General features: G+C 40.6%; 2 protein-coding genes across 4 annotated transcripts in view; one reads left to right on the top strand and one right to left on the bottom strand.

The window, feature by feature from the left end:
• PLS1 (plastin 1) overlaps positions 1–20,094 on the top strand; it is a 133,379-nt gene that overhangs the window by 28,899 nt on the left and 84,386 nt on the right. The window lies entirely within an intron of this gene.
• LOC117084086 (ATP synthase subunit f, mitochondrial-like) lies at positions 9,752–10,221 on the bottom strand. The gene has a single exon (XM_033212417.1). The coding sequence runs from the start codon at positions 10,173–10,175 to the stop codon at positions 9,909–9,911; it is 267 nt and encodes an 88-aa protein (XP_033068308.1). The 5' UTR covers positions 10,176–10,221; the 3' UTR covers positions 9,752–9,908.

The raw sequence follows: 20,094 nt of genomic DNA, 5'->3' as shown, positions 1-20,094 counted from the left end.
CATGTTGGAATTTGTCTGAAATTTTTTTTTTTTTTTTTTTTTTATCATTAGCCTGTGGTGACATTGATTTTTAGTATGAGGGCAACTTACTTGGATTATAAAAATACATGATCAGAATTGGAAATCAGCAGAATGTGGTTGGTGGGAAATTATTTTACTTTATTTTTATTTTTAAAATTTATCTTATTTTATTTATTTTTAGAGACAGGATCTGCCATGTTGTCCACGCTGGTCTCAAACTCCTGGGCTCAGGCAATTCTCCCGCTTTGGCCTCCCAGAGGGCTGGGATTATAGGCACTATGCCTGGCTGGAAAATTCTTAGGAATTTTAAAAAGTCGGTTGCCTCTAGAAGATGAGCAGAAATTTAACTCAAGATATGTTTTCCTAACAAGAGCCTGATCACATTGGAAGATGATCAGATTAGGTAGTGGAATTTATCTTCATGACTATTATGAGACAGCATCTAACCTAAGGGTAAAGCCAAAGATACATTTTTCACTGCTTTAAATGTAGCAGAGAATGTTGTTTTGCTTGTAATAAAACATAAAGTTAATAGAAATTCAGATTGACTTTTAGAATTCCATAGCACTATGGCAGCATCCAATGTATATTAAGTACTTCCACCTACATCAATCCCAGTAATTCTCAAAATGCTTTGTGAAGGGAGTAGGAACTGAGACTCAAAGAGGCTGTGTCATTTGGCCTGAGACTCACACAGCTTGTCAGTAGAAGAGCTGAGATTTGAACTCAGGGCTGTGGAAGCCTATACCCTGCTGCCTGCCAGACTCCAGAGTTTCCAGTGGTTTTAAATCATGAATGTATCAAAGGACACAGGCTTGAGTCCTTATCTTACTGGATATTTTTACTGCCAGCCAAAGGAGATAGCATCTCTCTGTGTTTAAGGCCCCACTGAAATTGGTTGGTCCGATTAACAGCGTACCTGTTGACTGCTAACAAAGAGAAACTAAGCCAGCTTTGCCTGGGGCACTAATTCCTGCCACATGTCTTCTGAAAATGAAGCCCAAGGGTCATAAAGCAGGCAACCAACTATGTGAGAGAACAACATTAGCTGAGTATGTTTGCCAGCGGTTACATTGCTCAATGTATGTCTTAGTTACCTCTCAAGTTTTTTCAATAAGTGTCTGTCAGAGAGGATTTGATTTTAAATATTTATCTTTAAATTGGAGTAGATGTGGTAATAATGTGTGAATGTACTTGAAATGAAATAATAAAGTTGCATAGATAGCTGTCTGAGAAAGGTTTGGAAAATTTCCCTGCTTATTCAGCTAATTTTTGTAAAGTGCCCAAGATGACTGATCACAGATTAATACAAAGTTTCTTTCTATGCTACCAAAATATCAGACTTTATGTATTAGTCAGGATAGAGTAGTTTGTGCTGCAGTAACAAATTAACCATGAAATCTCCATTGCTGTCTTGCTCATGTAAATGTCTGTGTTTATTGGCTGTTCTCCAGGGCAGCTCACCTATATGCAATGACTCAGAAATCCAGGCTGCTGTCATTTTTGTGAATTTGCTTTCTTAACATGGAGCTTTCAAGTGGTCCCACCGGAGGAAGGGGAACTGGATAATCACGTACCAGCTCTGAAATGCTTTGGCCTCGAGTGACAAAAACCACTTTGATTCACAGCCGATTGGCTAGAACTAAGCTCATCACCCTGCTTAATAGCAAGGGCCTAGAAGTGAGAGGGAGCACATGGGTATTCAGTGAACAATAAATGTCTTTTGCATCCCTGATTTTAGAGCAATAGAAGTAGTTAAATCGTTTGCCAAAGTCTCTTCAGTAGAGATAGAAAAATGGACTGAATATTTAGTGATAATTACTTGATAAAAAATTGTAAGTGAATTTTGCCATAAACTATTAACATTTGCAATAATTTATATATGGCTGATTTAGCAACCTGATTTCCATTTGTGAATATGGTTATACCTTCTAAGGGTATGACAGTAAAGTTAGCTTCTTTTGCATTATAATACTCAGCTGATGGTGCTGATGATCAAAGCTTGTATGTATGTATTTATTTTGAGATGGAGTTTTGCTCTTTCACCCAGGCTGGAGTGCAGGGGTGCCATCTTGTCTCACTGCAATCTTCACCTCCCTGGTTCAAGCAGTTCTCCTGCCTCAGCTTCCCGAGTAGCTGGGATTACAGGCACGGGCCTCCATACCCAGCTAATTTTGTATTTTTAGTAGAATTGGGGTTTCACCATGTTGGCCAAGCTGATCTCGAACTCCTGACCTCAGTTGATCCATCTGCCTCGGCCTCCCACAAAGCTTGTATTTATTAAGTATCTCCTATGTGCCAGGTACTCTAAATGTTTTATATGAATTATGTTAATTTAGATGGGGACTGCAATTTCATCTCTATGGTAAATATTCTCCAGTTCCATCAACTTGCCTTGTTTGAATGGTGCTAGACCCATCACTGTGCAGATAGCTCCCCTCTAGAAACCAGGTTGTCACTAAATTACCTTAAAAATAAGGCTCCGTAGGTTGAATGTGACACTCGGGATATTGTCTAACTAGCACAGAGATCTAACATTTACTGTGATTCGGATCATACTTAAATTTAGCAGCTTAAGACTTTGTAAACCTTTTAAGCAGCCATATCTGAAAATAAGCTTGAGGTAAGCTAAGCCCATAGGATGTTTTTTTAATATAATTTTTTCCCAAATGAATTCTGTGTTTTTGTGATTCTCATATTGTCTTAAAATGGATATATTTGATGAACGCAGAATTCTCTTGTTGGTTTGTCCTTTTGATGTCCTCTTTCCCTACTCTCTTCAGTGTGGCCTCAGATTCCACCATTAGAATGATAGGATGACAAAGATCCTCGCTGGGCCATGCAGACTGGGGCAGTCCTCTCTCACTCAGTTTTCAAAAAGGCTCTTGGTTGTTTGAAAACAACTATCTTTACCACATATGAGGAGCCCCATCTCAGGCTTTTCATGTTGATTCCACATTTATTCATCAAAAAGCTGAACACAATTTTGGGCCCAGGCACTGAGCTAGGCCTCATCTGTCTCTACCATCATAGAGCTAACAGTCTAGACCAGAAGTTGGCAAACTTTTTCTGTAAGGGGCCAAGTAATAAATATTTTAGGCTTTGTGTTTCATATGGTCTCTGTCTCTGCTACCTAACTCTGCCCTTGTAGCATGAAGGCTACCATAGACAATATGTTCATGAATAAGCATAGCTGTCTTCCAATAAACTTTCTTTGTGCGCACTGAAATGTCAATTTCTTATAATCTTCCCTTGTCACAAACTATTATTCTTTTGATTTTTCTCTCTTAGGTGTTTAAGAATGTAAAAATTGTTTTTAGTTCACAGGTTACATGCAAGCAGGCAGTGGACCAGATTTGGCCTTCAAGCTGAATTTGTCAACCCCCTGGTCTAGAATGAGCTCTGTGTTGTTTTATTCTCACAAATACATACTGAACTGCCTTAATAATTACTTAAATTGGTCGAGCATGGTGACTCATGTCTGTAATCTCAACACCTTGAGAGGCCGAGGTGGGAGGATCGTCTGAGGCCAAGAATTCAAGACCAGCCTGGGCAACGTAGTGAGACCTTGTCTCTACAAAATTAGCCAGATATTGTGGCATGTGCCTGTAGTCTTAGCTACTCGGGAGGCTGAGGCAGGAAGGTCACTTGAGCCCAGGAGTTTGAGGCTGCAGTTAGCTATGATTGTACCACTGTACTGCAACCTTGGCAACAGAGCAAGACCTTGTCTCCCAAAAATTTTTTAAAAATAGTATGTATATAGTACTATATATAGTATGTATGTAGTATAATATAGTATGTACATACTATATACATAAGTGCATACACATATTGCTTTTGAGGACCATTGATTTTATGATAACCATGAATCACCAATATTGAAAATAATAGCCAATATCTATTGGGCATTTACTATTACATATATTAGGCTTTTTTTAAAGCCTTTTGCTATTTGTTTTAATTAAGCCTCCCTGAAACTGTATGAAGTTGGTATTATTATCCTCTTAACTTTTTAGCTATGAAACCAAGACTCAGAAAGGTTAAATGACTTCTTTAAGGTGATATAGTTAGTAAGAAGCAGACATTCTCAAGAATTCTAACTCTAAAGCCAGTGCTCTCAATGACATATTATGCCTCTCTAGGTACTGAAATATATGTGCAAAAGTCATTAGGCCATTTTTTATTACAATGTAAGAAAACACAAGTAAAGATTAAAAAATTATTTTTCCTAAGAAACAAGTATGTCATTGAAAGAGGAATTTAGCAAATAAGTGCTTGAATAGTTCTCACTGGTTTAATTTTAACTAGTTTCTGTCCATGAGAAAGGACAATCAACTCCAACTCAGGATAAACAGCATGCTGGGACCTTTCCCTTTTCGGAACTGAATTAACATTGATAATCAGGGCCGGGCTGGATTTACAGCATAGTGATATATCATGTCCAGTGCCAAAATCGTAATACAGATACATTGTATTTGTATATAAGGTTTACAGAATGCTCTGTTGTATGTGATAAGTTATGTGAAAGTGCTTCGTGACCTGCAAATCATATTCCAAAGGGATCATTGTTCATCATCCTGGTGGCTCATTCCACTGTAGATAGAGCCTTAGTCCTACCTTCATTGTTGCTTTAGCTGGATCAGTAGAAAAGGTTAGATCTCAAGTAAAGATAACTGAAAGATTCCTAGTGGACTATTTAAAATTTCCCGTCACCAGCCAGTTGTGGTGTTGTGCACCTATAATCCTAGCTACTCCAGAGGCTGAGGTGGGAGGATCAGTTGGAGCCCAGGAGCTGGAGTCCAGCCTGGTCAACACAGCAAGACCCTGTCTCAAAAAAAAAAAAGAAAAGAAAAGAAAAAATAATCCCTTATTTAATTTTGAGCCTGTTTTATTTAAAAAAAAAATTTTTTTTTTTTTTGAGACAGAGTCTCAGTCTGTCGCCCAGGCTGGAGTGTGGTGGCACGATCTTGGCTCACTCCAACTTCTGCCTCCTGGGTTCAAGCAGTTCTCCTGCCTCAGCCTCCTGAGTAGTTGGGATTACAGGCATGCACCACCACACCCAACTAATTTTTGTATTTTTAGTAGAGACAGGATTTCACCCGTGTTGGCCAGTCTGGTCTTGAACTCCCAACCTCAAGTGATCCACCCACTGCAGCCTCCCAAAGTGCTGGGATTATAGGCGTGAGCCACCATGCCCGGCCAATTTTGAGTCTGTTTTATGTTGAACCAGGAGAAAAGGACTAAAGAATCTGTTCTCATCCTGGGAAGTCTGAGAAGAAAGAGAAGTAGGATCAGATACAGTTTATTTTCCCATTTAAGTTCTAGTCTTAGGGCTGGGCACCATGGTTCACGCCTGTAATCCCAGCACTTCGGGATGCCAAGGCGGGCAGATCACTTGAGGCCAGAAGTTCAAGACCAGCCTGGCCAACATGATGGAACCCCGTCTCTACCAAAAAATACAAAAATTAGCCAGATGTGGTGGCTCAAGTCTGTAACCCCAGCTACTCAGGAGGCTGAGGCAGGAAAACTTGAACCTGGGAGGCGGAGGTTGCAGTGAACTGAGATCATGCCGTTGTACTACAGCCTGGGTGATAGAGCAAGACTCTGTCTCAAAAGAAAAACAAAGTTTTCAACTTAAAAAAAGAAAAGAAAAAAGATAAGTTCTGGTCTTAGAAGGAAAGAGGTATGAAGGAGAAGGAAGGATTTTGAAAAGAAGATATTATTTACCTTGACGCTAACTCACTGATGTACTCTTGTGAGCAAAGACCAATTCAAAAGATACCCACACTTGTACCACCCTGGGGCGTATCTCTTGCTGTAACACTGAGGTCATAGGATGGCATAGTAGTATCTTCAACCAGTTCATTGTACATGCAAATAACAGATGATTCAAGACAGGAAAAGATCTTTGTACACTTTTATTGCACTGTGATTATTTCCTGTTCCATAAAAATTCTTCTCTAAGCTACTCTGTAGTAGAGCTTATTGCTAAATGAAGAGGACTAGCAGGTGACAGGGTCTTTTCAAAAACAACATACTTTTATTTGCTTTATGTATAATTAAAAATTAGGTGCACCATAAAATTCTATATTTGGTACTCTCTGATTATGGAATTTCTGTCCTGTAATAATACAGGATATGGCTACTTTTTGCTTCATTAGTCCAGATCTTTTAAGGAACTAGAAATGTTAAAAAGAGGATTGCCTTTTTATTTTGAGTCCCTTGACCATCTCTCTTCTCACCCTCTGTGAGTCAGGCCACTTTGGGATTTGCCTTTTGTTCATGATCTGTACAATTACAGCTTCATGACTGAGAATGGAAGCAACCACCATCTAAGGAGTAAAAAGAATACATATGTTCTTTCTCTCAACAGCACCATATCATATAATTTCAACTCAGGGATAGCTCAGGAAATTAGCAGCGGCAGGCAGTAGAGCTTACACTTAACTACCAAGGGTAGAAAGGGTGTGTGGAAGGGGGTGGTCGTTCAGGTATGCTCTGTGGAAGAAGGCAGTGAAAGAATGAGGATGGCAGGGAATCACAAGGCCTGTGCCAGACTTCAAGGTTCACATGTTATCTAGAGGGCACAGCAACCCTGGCTTAGCCCAGTGTTACCATATTGGAATGTGGGTGCAGTATTGCCGGACATTCTGGTTTTAAATGAAAAAATAGAAATCTGAACTTTATGCTAATCTCCTAATTTTTATATATTTGCTCCAAAATTAAAAAAAAAGGAAATCCAACACTCAATGAGCCACAGAGGACATGTGTCCAGGCAGTGTTTGGCCCATGGGTGCCATTTTGTCCCTTTGGCAGCCAGGAGAGGCTCTTAGTTTGGTGAAGGAGGAGTCATAAGAGCCTGTGATGGGTGCCCCAGGAGTATGGCGGCTATAGAGTGTGAGACCTGGCCGGGCTCCACCTGCTACTTTTTCTGTTTTGTGGAGGAGGGTGTGTTTTAATTCTGCTTAAGGAAACTCTTTTGCTCTCTAGATTTCCTTCCTGGAGAAAGAGGGGTTGGAAGTGTTGAATGCTGTTGGGGACTTCAAGAGCTGGGTGAGGCTGGGCAGTGGTGAGGCAAGCCTGGCTAAACTACGGGTTTCAAGGCAGGGTGTCATTTGAAAATTGAACAGACAGAGAAGCATCCATCTGCAGGATGTGGGTAGGGTGAGAGAACACAGAACAGAAACAGAGCTTCCAGACCCAAGGATGGAAAATGAGGGTAGAGTGGGAATAGTTAAGAGGTGCCCAAGGCATTGAAGAATAGCCCCAGGGTAGGTTTAGTTGTGGGTGGGAAGGAAGCTGTTGAGGCAGACAACGTGGTCTGGACAAGTTAGTTGTTGATGATTGACCTAGAGAAGTGATGTAGGCTGAATTTCTTGAAGACCCTATATCTTCTCTCCATTTATACTACTTTGGTGGTAAAAGCATGTTCCACAGGAGCAAGAACATTATTCATTGTATACAGATGATATCATCTGGCTTCAGCATTATGGCTGAGACAAGGCAGGGTCACTGTGCTTCCAGAGTGAGGTCACAGACTTTGGAATTCCTAGTTATCTTCCCGATCATCCCACAATCATCATCATGATAGATACTCTTGAGGGCCTGATAATTTAGACTCTTCTTCCTTTTATTTTTTGAACCAATTGAGAAATAGATATAGGTCTCTCAAATAGAGTTTGAAATGTCAACTTTATTCTTGGTGGAGCGGGACCAGGATTGCAGCCTGGGCCTGTGGCCAAATGTCCTTCCTAATATTGTTCTTTCCAGAAGCTTAACGTCTACTCACCACATCCCCAGGAAACCTAGTAACAGTTGCCTCTGGGTCTTTTACCATGTGAAGGAAGAGGAGAGCTTGTGACCTGAGGACAAGCAGGTGCTAAAGAGGGAAGGGGCAAACCATGTAAGGACAATGATGTTTAGCACTTTACCCCACACCGCTCGGGTAAAAACCACTTTAGCTCCATTTAGTATAGCAGTGGTTTTAAAAGTGTGGCCCCCAGACAAGCAGCATTAGCATTCCCGTGAAGCTGACTAGACATGCAGACTTTTGGTCTCCATTCCAGACAAACTGAATCAAAGATTCTGGAGGATGGACCCAGGAGTCTACGTTTTAACAAGCCCTTTTGGTGATTCTATTGCATTTAAAGTCTGAGAACTATTGCAGTAGAGGAATGAGGTTCAGTGGGCCCGAGACATTTACTGTCTCTCCAGTGAGGTAAATCAGTTCCCATTTTATGGAGAGAGAAAGAAGTGCAAAGAGGCCAGAGGTACTGCTTTGACAATAGGTCCTCATGGAAACATAAAGATAAGGGTTTTCCCCAACAGATAATCCTGCCCTGTAGTCTGGAAGATGATAGTTTGAGAAAAAATAGCAAGAGCAAACATGAAGACTTTCTTCAGATGCCCCTTTTCTTATTAATGTTTTCTACCTTTTCTATAAAGGATAAGGTAGAGAAAAAACAATGATGGAGGAAGACACACTAGCAGGAAGAGAAAGAACACTAAATGATATAGAAAATAATAGGTATTATATTTCTTCCTTTACAATTAATCACTTACTTTTCTATATCATTAATTAAATTTTTAGTCTCTATCGCAGGAACAGAAAACCAAACACCGCATGTTCTCACTCATAGGTGGGAATGGAACAATGAGATCACTTGGACATAGGAAGGGGAACATCACACACCGGGGCCTGTTGTGGGGTGAGGGAGGGGGGAGGGATAGCATTAGGAGATATACCTAATATAAATGACAAGTTAATGGGTGCAGAACACCAACATGGCACATGTATACATATGTAACAAACCTGCACGTTGTGCACATGTACCCTAGAACTTAAAGTATAATAAAAAAAACAAAATTTTAGTCTCTGATTTGTTTTTCTTCTTTTTTTTTTTTTTTTTGAGACGGAGTCTCGCTGTGTCGCCCAGGCTGGAGTGCAGTGGCCGGATCTCAGCTCACTGCAAGCTCCGCCTCCCGGGTTCACGCCATTCTCCTGCCTCAGCCTCCCGAGTAGCTGGGACTACAGGCGCCCGCCACCTCACCCGGCTAGTTTTTTGTATTTTTTAGTAGAGACGGGGTTTCACCGTGTTAGCCAGGATGGTCTCGATCTCCTGACCTCATGATCCGCCCATCTCTGCCTCCCAAAGTGCTGGGATTACAGGCTTGAGCCACCGCGCCTGGCCTCTAATTTGTTTTTCTAGTGGAGACCCCAACAGCAGGCCATTTGACTGTGATCATGTCAGCATGAGCTGCAGTGCTATTTACTTTTTGTATCTATTCATTTTCATGTTGAATTGTGTGTACTGTTTAGTGACACAATTATTATTGTTGTATTATTATTATTATTATTGATGGAGTCTCGCTCAGCCACCCAGACTGGAGTACAGTGGCGTGATCTCAGCTCACTGCAACTACCGTCTCCCAGGTTCAAGCGATTCTCCTGTCTCAGCCTCCCAAGTAGCTGGGATTACAGGCACCTACCATCATGCCCGGCTAATTTTTGTATTTTAGTAGAGATGGGTTTTCACCATGTTGGTCAGGCTGTTCTTGAAACCTTGACCTCAGGTGATTGTAAGCCCAGACCTCCCAAAGTGCTAGGATTACAGGCATGAGCCACCGCACCTGGCCAGTGACACAATTATTTATGTCCTTCATATTCACCTGGAGTTGAGATTATTTAAATTGCTTTGTAACCTTGAGTAGGTCATTTAATTGCAGTTTCTTTTTTTTTTTTTTTTTTTCACGTACCAGTCATCTTTTATTTGGAGGTTAATTCCCATTAGGACATGAAAGGATTCAGCAACGATCGAGATTGTGTTCCTCACGGAGGGGCTCAGGCCAAGGTCATGGGGTCGGGGGGTGGTGCAGAGCGGTCCTCTTCAGTGGTATTTGCGGAGCCGCTCGTGCTTGAGATGCTTGTAGGAAATGCAGTAGTTGAAGAGCACGTAGCATGCCAGCACCATGGTAATCCCTGAGATGCTCCCTTTCCTCACGTTAATGTACTTGTTGTAGTACCGGTAGTAACCTCTTTGAAATGCTCCGAGAATGCCACTAGGGCTGAAGTCCCGCATCAAGATCCAGCTTGGCAGCTCCCCCAGTTTGACCTCTAGAAGTTTCTTGTCCTTCACTGGTACGACTGACGCCATCTTGGAGTCCTGGTGTCCGCTGTGCCTTTAATTGCAGTTTCAACAGTCTTCAAATCACAATGGACCCTAGCCCAGTTAGCCACTAAAATAGCCTGTGATGGCAGGCTCTTGTCACAATAATCCATATAGTTGGCATTTCATATTTTAAGGTTAAAAAATGGAAACATTTCCAAAATGTTGTGATTAGGAAGTTGTTGTTGTTGTTGTTGTTTTTTGCTTTAGCCAACTTTTTAGAGGTTTGGAATAAAATTATGCCCCCTTGGGTACATGTAGCCTTAACTAGACATGGATGCCAATCTCTTGTAAACACGCTCAATTCCTTGCAGTCCAGAATGGAAGCTTGTTTCCATTAAGTGTTTAGTCTTTCCAGATACTGTTACAGGAATGAAAAATGCTAAAGAATTGAAGCTGCCTCTGATTTCTTATGAAAATGGAATTATGGTGGTAGTGATCATCACAGTAACTGAATGGTTACCATGTTCCAAGAACTGTGCTTAATCTGTCATAACTCTGTGGGCAGGTAGGTCTTTCATTCCTTTTATACAGATGAGGAAACTGAGGCACAGAGAACTGACTTGCCCAAAGCACCCCATCTGTGCTTGAGAAACAGGAGCCGACTCAAATCCAAGTCTGCTCATATCAAAGCTATGTCCTTAATCATCTAGTCTGCTAGATGGGCTAACTCCTGACAAGATTTGCACGTGGGGCCTTGATCAGCATAGCAGAGGTCTCAGGTAGTTGGTGGGAAAAATGGGGAGTGCTTCAGCAATATTAACCATTTGTTTGAGGAAAAAGTTCAGAAATACTTATTTTAGATCTCATTCAGATTCCTAGGCCCCATCCTAAAACTTCTGAATGAGACTCATTGGGTTGAGACCCAGGAATCTGCATTTAGAATAAAGTCCACATGTTGATTTTATGACTAATGAAAACCTGCTACACCTGGCCGGGTGCAGTGGCTCAGTCCTGTAATCCTAGCACTTTGGGAGGCTGAGGCAGGTGGATCACTTGAGGTCAGGAGTTCAAGACAAGCATATTCAATATGGTGAAACCCCATCTCTACTAAAAATACAAAAATTAGCCGGGCTTGGTGGCATGCGCCTGTAATCCCAGCTACTCAGGAAGCTGAGGCAGGAGAATTGCTTAAACCCAGGAGGCAGAGATTGCAGTGAGCCAAAATTGTACCACTGCACTCCAACCTGGGCAACAGAGCAAGACTCTGTCTCAAAAAAGAAAAGACGATTCACTGCACCTAATTGCTAGGCATCATTTCATGTCTATTTCAGTAATCTGTGGGGCCCAGTCTCTCAGGAAGGGTTAAGACAGAGGTATGCCTGCTCATCATCATTGGCAGAATCTTGAGTATTTTTATTTTTGTAGTGTTTTTCTTTTTAAGCTCCTACACTAAATATTTGACTAACATCTAATATGTATATGTTATTGGAGGGAAAATGTATTTAAGGAGAACTGTAAAATCCACGTTGATCTCTCCCCTCAAACAAACTCTGCCTACCCCCTGCCCTGCTGCATCTCCCAAATGATAGCTGTTCTCTCGTGGATAATCCAAGGCCAAGGTCATAAGAACATCCCATTCTGAATAAAACTATCCGAGCCTGTATTAGCTTTCTAGTGCTCCCATAACAAACTTCCACAAGTTTAGCAACTTAAACAGTACAAATTTATTATCTTACAGTTCTGTAGGTCAGAAGTTTGACACAGATCTCACCAGGCTAAAGTCAACATAGCAGGACTGCATTCCTTTCTGGAAGTTCTAGGGGAGAATCATTTTCATGGCTCATTGGGTTGCTGGCAGAATTTAGTTTCTTTTGGTGGTAGGCCTGAGATCTCCGTTTTCTTCCCGGATGTAAAGGGAAGGCCATCCCCAGCTTGTAGAGGCCAGCTGCATCCCTTGGCCCATGGTTCCTTTCCTTTGTCTTCATAGCCAGTGACAGTGGGTCAAGCCCCTCTTACACTTTGGTTCTCTGCTTTTAAAGACCCATGTGATTAGATTGGGCCTGCCCAAATAATCTAAGACAATCTGCCTCATCTCAAGGCCCATACCCTTAATGAACATCTGCAAAATCTGTTTTCCCATGTAAGGTACCATATTCATAGGTTCTGGGGATTAGGATGCAGGCATCTTTGGGGGACGGGGTATTATCCTGCCTGCCACAGATGCATTGTCTGCCTTTGTTGACAAATAAGATAGCAGTGGTTATCACTACCAGCAGGAGCTGGGCTCCAAGCATTCATATTGATGTACATGAGAAAATGTGACTTAACAGGATATCTTTCTAAATAGAAAACATTTCAGGGCCAGATTGCAAAACAAATAGTTTTGAAAAGGATGTTTCAGGGCTTTTGTGTAGTCAAGCAGAGCTGCCACAACATTTGTCTCTGTGAGTAGGAAAGGAAGGTAATTCACGTTGAGCCTGCTTCTCTGGTAGCTTGGATTCAGAAAAAAATTCTGATATGAAATAGGCACACCCATTCAGCCAGAATATTTGCTTTTTGTGACTCATTGCCTACCATATGCTCCCTTGCTTCCACACCTTTGTTCATGCACTTTCAGCTGCTTGGTGTCCCCTGTGTCTACCAATTTATCTATGATACATATTTATGACAAGTTTTGACACCTACTTATTCTAGGCAACATTTTCCAAGATGCTAAAAGTATGACATCTACTTATTTTCCCCAAAAACTGAAGTAAAATGCTAAAAATAATCCATGTCATCTGCCAGATTTCCAAAGGCTGTTTTTGAGTTCTTCTCTATGATATTTTCCTCCATAAATGTGTTCGGCATTAAAGAAACCCCTGCAGCATCTTGGCTATAGTAAGTACTTAGTAACTATTTAACTGATTTGAAGTACTAAATTTAAGTAATTGATTATATTATCTTTATACCAAAAGTCTGCAAGATGTATGTATGTATTGTGTCCTTAGAATATTCTAAACAAAAGAACATTGCTAAGAGTGTTTCATATAAGCAAGTAAAACTGGGATTGTTAGAGGTGAGGTTTCCAATTCATCTTTTACTAAATATGTTAATTCATGTTCTATCAGATTACTCAGAGGTATAATGGGCAAGGGAGTGGACTTTTTTCTTCTATTTTTAAATGTGATGTATAGTATATATGCAGAAAGACATAAAAATTATGTGTATAGATTGGTGAATTTTCACAAATGACTACTCCCACAGTCAGCACCCTATCGAGAAACCAGATTTACTCCTGGCTCCCCAGAAACTCTCTGACTGCTTTCCAGTTGCTGTCATTCTCAGGGGTCATCACTACCCTGATGCTTCAGAAGTTTAAGAAGTAGACTTTTTTCTTTTTTTTTTTTTTTGAGGCAGAGTCTTGCTCTGTCGCCCAGGCTGAAGTGCAGTGGCACGATCTCGGCTTACTGCAATCTCTGCCTCCCAGATTCAAGTCATTCTTCTGCCTCAGCCTCCCAAGTAGCTGGGATTGCAGGTGCTGCCACCATGCCCGGCTAATTTTTTGGTATTTGTAGTAGAGATGGAGTTTCACCATGTTGGCCAGGCTGGTCTCAAACTCCTGACCTCAGGTGATCCACCCACCTCAGCCTCCCAAAGTGTTGGGATTACAGGCGTGAGCCACCGTGCCAAGCCTGAGAAGTAGACTATTTTTAAGATACAAAAAGATATTCTCACAGATGATATGACAATCTTAGAAACAAATCTCTAAGCAAATGTTTATGGGTTTATAGAGATTTTTTAAAATGTGACTCTTGCCTTGAAGGTGCATTTAAACATGGAACAGTAAATTCTAAATGTTCTTGCTTTATCAAATAATTTGAATTACAGATACAACTTTGACTCAGTTTATTATTCTCCAGTATTTATTGAGTACTTGTGATGGTTCAAAATATTCATAGGCTGTTAAAACTGCATCATACAGGTCGTATGCAGTAGCTCACACCTGTAATCGCAGCACTTTGGGAGGACAAGGTGGGCAGGTCACTTGAGGTCGGGAGTTTGAGACCAGCCTGGCCAACATGGTAAAACTCTGTCTCTACTAAAAATACAAAAATTAGCTCAATGCGGTGGTGGGTTCCTGTAATCACAGCTACTCGGGAGGCTGAGGCAGAAAAATGCTTAAACCTGGGAGGGGCAGAGGTTGCAGTGAGCCAAGATTGTGCCCCTGCACTCTAGCCTGGGCAACAGAGTGAGACTCTGTCTCAAAAAAATAAGATAAAAGAACAAACAAGAACTGTGCCATATCCTTGGCCCTGATCAGTGACTTGGCACCATATCATTTTCTACATAGTTGTTATTGAGATCAAATTAGAAAATTCTTCCGTATTTTTTTTCTGGAAGTTTGGTTTAGGCTCATAGTGGATATTGAAGAAGAATATATTGTCAGCAAAAGTGGCAGTCTCCATACTGTACATTTTTACTGTCTACTGTGACATTTACCAACAAGGGAAATTGAAATGGCTTGTAACAGAATGGAATGGGTAAACTCTTAGAGCAATTGGATTCACAGCTGTAATGTCCCTCATTCCCCATCTACCCTCTGTGTTCAAGGATGTTTGCTGAAGCATTATTTCTAAAAGTAAAACATAGGAAACCACCTTAGTTAGCAACCTGAATGCTTAAATAAATCATGGTATAGTCACAACATGGACTGTTATGAAGCATGAAAGGCATACTTTCAAAAACTGAAAACTTTAGTATTAAGTAAAACTATATATAGCAAATACCAATTTTGTTTGGAAAATTGTATATTCAAACACATGTACATAGAAGAAAGATTGAAAATTTATAACATTTTGGCCTTAGTTATTTCTGAATGGTATGCTTGAGAACAATTTAGGTTTTATTATTTTCCAAATACTTTTAATTCTGCATATTGCTTTTCAACAATCAGAAAATAACTACACAGGATCCATTTTTATAAAAGGACACATAGGGCAGATAATTGGTTTTTCCCGTGAAGTGAAGTCCTAGGGGAAATCAGACAGAGCAAATACGTGATTAGTCAAGAGGTTAGCAGAACTCCATGCAACAGCAGCAGGACTACAGCCATCCATAGGTGGTCTCCTTGAAATAATGGAATTTTCAGTGCAAAAAACATTAATGTCACCTCATCCAACTTTCTATGTAGGGATTCCCAAAGACAATAGCCTGTGCACCTCCAAAATTGACTCTGAGCTTTTGGACACACAGGTCCAGTGTTCCGGGTGTAGAACCTCACTGTTCCAGTCCAGGTTGTCTCTGGACCACGTGGACAGAATATTTCCTTACACTGGTGCAGAATTTGTCTCCTGGTATTTCTGCCAGTGGTTCTCATTCTACCAGCTTGTGGCCATAAAGAGCAAGAAGAAGCCTTCTTCAATACAGATGTCCTTTAAAATATTTAAATATAAGTGTGTATTTTTAACATTCATTGAGGTATAATTTAGGTATGCTAGACTGTGCCCATTTAAAGTGGACAACCAGCTGTGTTTAGACAGGTATATACAGCCACCAAATCACCACCACAGTCAAGATATAGAACACTTCTTTTCCTCCAAAGCCGCCTCATGTATTTTGCTTTCCATCCCTCCTTTCACCCTGTTCTAAGCAACATTTGTTCTGCTGTCACCATAGGTTAGTTTGTATTTTCTAGAATTTCCGTAAATGGGATCATGCAGTACTGTATGTACTTTAAAAAAAAAAAAACTGGCTTATAAAAGTCCTTAACTTTTCCTTTCACTTTATGAAACAGTTTTATAACATCCATTCTTTACCTTTATGGAGCCATCATAAAAGATGTTTTAGACTTTCCCTTCAGATAATGATAATTAACCAGACAGTGAAAATACATTATACATTTTGTAAGTGAAACTGTTCTTGCCTCACTTAAATGGTTGTATTGGACTGTAACCCTTGGGGCATCTTCTGGTTTTAACACTGTATAATACTATAACATGTTTTCAGTTACTATTCAAAGATAATTTTGGATATTTGCTTGAAATTAGTCCAGTGACTCTAATTGAAATTCAGTAAGATGTTAGGGTTTGTTTGTTTTTGGTTTTACAGTTTCCTAATTGTTTCTGGGAGTTAATTTTTCATGATTTTTTACATGGTGAAAACAATATTGGTATTTTCTTTTCTGTTTTAAGAGATAGGGTCTTGCTATATTGCCCAGACTGGAGTGCAGTGGCTATTCACAGGAGTTATCATAGCACACTACATCCTTGTTCTCCTGGACTCAGGTGGTTCTCCTGCCTCAGCCTCCCAAGTAGCTGGGATTATAAGCATATACCACTGTGCCCAGCTTAACATTGCCATTTTTAAATTAAAGTGACAGAGGAACATTTATAAAAAGAATATGGAAGCTCATAGGTAGTCCCATTCCCTAGGAAGAAAATCTGCGTGGGTAAAATCTAAGGGGTAAGGTGAATACCACAATATATTTTCAGCTCCCCAGCTATAATCAAATAGAAATGATTATGACTTCCACATTTTTGTCTCTTGATTTTTTTTATGGTTCTAAACCACACCCATGTTGCAGGTTGGCCTTTCCACTGAGAGTAAGTTCCGTCGAGATTAAAATCTGTAGTAATAGGCAGAACACTTCTGTGTGGAATTGCTTCTTTTCTTTGGTCAAACACCAGCTTTGGCAGAGGATAGACACAGCTTAGGAAGACTGAATTTTAAGTCTTCTGAATTGTTTTTCTGGACTTCCAAATCTCAAGTGATAAGACCAGCAGAAGCAGGTATACAAAAATTTCTCTCTGTCAATAGCAATAAGACAGCCTCGGATTCCAGGCTGCTTTTTCATGTAATTGTTAGATTGAGAAAAACACCCTCATAGTATTTCTTTTTTAAATGCATTCTTGCTTTGGGACTCTAGATGGCTTTGTATAATCAATGTAAATAGGAACCTTGGTGTGAAGATACAATTCTTAATTCTCTCTTCATTTTTCTGTTTGAAAACTTTCTTCTGTAAGCACCACTGGTTAGAGAAGAAAGGACTGTTTTGGTTTATTCGGGGTTGGATAAAAATATTAGACTCCACTTTGGGAGGCCGAGACGGGCGGATCACGAGGTCAGGAGATCGAGACCATCCTGGCGAACACTGTGAAACCCCGTCTCTACTAAAAAATACAAAAAAACTAGCCGGGCGAGGTGGCGGGCGTCTGTAGTCCCAGCTACTCGGGAGGCTGAGGCAGGAGAATGGCGTGAACCCGGGAGGCGGAGCTTGCAGTGAGCTGAGATCCGGCCACTGCACTCCAGCCCCAGCGACAGAGCAAGACTCCGTCTCAAAAAAAAAAAAAAAAAAATTAGACTCATAATTCTCGGTTGGGCCTTGATTTTCCTTTCAGAAATGGATATAAGTTGTTAGGAGAATGCTGAAGTGACTGAATGTACTCTTTCTGTGCCACCTAGAATGTGTGTGTATTATTGCTTAGAAACTTGATGTTTTCAGTCTGATGGAAACAGCTCTTCCAGTCTATAGTTTAATTGTGGATAAGCAAAACTCCGCTTTTTTCCAGAGAAATTTCACAGATTATAAGACATAGTAATAGAGGGTATCTCCAGTACTGGGAATGTAATAAGATTCTATCTAAGCAACTGGAGTCTGAAGAAAATATCTAAATGGAAATAAATTCTTTATCATTATATTTGTTCTTCAGCATTTCCAAGTACCAAAATGTACTTGAGGATAACAACTTTGCTTAAAACCTTTTCACTGTTTCATTGAATTTGGGAAGGGCCTGAAAGGTTTCAGAAAGATGATTTTCTTATAGTGTACAAATAAGCAAGTTGCTCTTTCGTGAACATTTTTAATGGTTTCTGAGGCTGGCCAAAAAACTCTCTGTCTTTACCCTACGCAGCCCTAGAAGCTGTAGCAGCCTTACCTTAAGTTCTTTTCTTAGTAAAGCAGAAAATGAGCAGTTCCCACCCTGTGTAAAGCTGAGAAGATCTTGAATGATGCATGTCGAGGAAACTTGGATACTGATACTGCTGGCAATTTATATAGGCCCCAGTGCCAAAGAATTAAAGACTCTGGAGTTTTCTTAAAAGAGGCCAGCTTTTAAAAAGTTATGTTTTCTTTTCACAGTGACCTGAGCTCTTAAACCTAAGTGGAGAGTTAAGACTTGCTCAGCTTTGTGAGGCAGTCAACTTATTTGTATGCACCATAGAATATTCTGTGGCTTTTGTTAGAGAAGTGAACACATTGTGACCAATTAACCATGGAAAGTGAGTGCCATGGGAAAATTTTACATAGTTAAAACAAAACACATGGCTTTCTTAGGAACTGGAATTGCCTTTCCTATATTATACCTGGAGTCCAACAAAGGCTATGCCTTTGTGCCAGTCCTTTTATAATGAATCAACCAATTGCTCAATTGTATTCTTGTGGAGGAGGGGGATAACATTCCTTTATGATCCCCAGTTTAGATCAGTTTACCACCCAAAGCATGATATTTGATTACCCTTATTATGTTTCTTTGCGTAGCTACAAATGTTACTAATGGTGTGGCCTTTTCTAGCCATTTAAAAAAAAGTCTGCCTCTGTGATGACTTAACAGTCAGTGCTGTAAAAGGCACTATTGCTTGGAACCCTGGAAATATGAGCCCAAAGAGAATAGAGCAGCACTTTGGAGTTAGGGATAAACTGCAGAAACAAACCTCTTAAACTCCTGAATATGCCACTGAGTGCCTGACTGCCTACTTTTTCTTCTAAGTGCTGATTTTAATCTGTAAAGCTTCCCGGGTCTGGGCCTCAATTGCTTTAAGAATTATAAAAGTGTAGCTACCATTTCTGACTATGTTCTTCTATTAGAACTGAGGTTTCTAGGGTTCCCTGTTTCTCTTTCCTTCCAAATGTTTCCAACTCAGTTATTGGCATTACAGGAAAAACAGTGTTGTCAGAAGCTACTAAATGCTTATCCCTACACCTACCTACTCCAGCTGAGATGGGAGGTCGAGATGCTTCTCCTTTTCACATGTTGGAGCAGTGGTTCCCAGGCTTCTGGAATTTTTAGCTCATCAGTAACAACATGTTGTGCATATACTACTTGCAAGGTCTATATTTTTAATTTTTATATATTAAATGTATATGTTATACATGTTCTACTTAATGTGTAGGTTATATATACTAGGGTATATATATGAAGATAAATGCTGCTGGATGTGGTGGCTCATTCCTGTAATCCCAACACTTTGGGAACTGACGCAGGTGGATTGCTTGAGCCCAGGAGTTCAAAACCATCCTGGGCAACACGGCAAAACCCCATCTCTACTGAAAATACAAAAATTAGCTGGGTGTGGTGGCATGCGCCTGTAGTCCCAGCTACTTTGGAGGCCGAGGCAGGAAGATTAATTGAGCCCAGGAGTTCGAGGCTGTAGTCAGCTGTGACTGTGCCACTGCACTCCAGCCTGGACAACAGAACAAGACCCTGTCTCACAAAATGAATGAATGAATGAATGAATAAATGAATGCATGCATGCATGCATGCTACTCAGGAGGCTATGTCTTGCTATGTTGGGATTACAGGTATGAGCCACTAAAACTAAACTTAGAAGGATAAGAAGGGGAGCTCATAGAGATTGTGGCGGACTCCTCTTTTGCTAGGGGACTGCTACTTCCTCCCAAGTATAGCACAGACAGATCAGGAGTAAATAAGGCATGGGACATAGTTTTAGCAACAAGAAGAGTGGGGATGATGGAAAATCAGGAAGAGGGCATCTTAGCAAACACAACATGTTAATAAGCAATGAGACATGGATTTGTTTTGTTAGGGGGGATGGCGGGGAGGAGTCTAGAGCAAACGCCCTCGCTGCTGCTGTTTGAGTGCCCTCTACATCACTAACATTGTGCTGGGTGTTTTTTGTACATTATCATTTCATCCTGGCAGCCAATCATAAAGTAGGGTTTAAGATGAGGAAACTAAGGCAGACA

This window comes from Trachypithecus francoisi, unplaced genomic scaffold (genome assembly GCF_009764315.1).
Source record: "Trachypithecus francoisi isolate TF-2019V2 unplaced genomic scaffold, Tfra_2.0 Lachesis_group0, whole genome shotgun sequence".
NCBI lineage: Eukaryota > Metazoa > Chordata > Mammalia > Primates > Cercopithecidae > Trachypithecus > Trachypithecus francoisi.
The sequence above is the reverse complement of the archived record's forward strand: the minus strand, read 5'-3'. Positions and strand labels throughout refer to the sequence as shown.

Excerpts from the sequence above, each read along its gene's own strand:
- LOC117084086 (XM_033212417.1), bottom strand. The coding sequence starts at position 10,175 with ATGGCGTCAGTCGTACCAGTGAAGGACAAGAAACTTCTAGAGGTCAAA.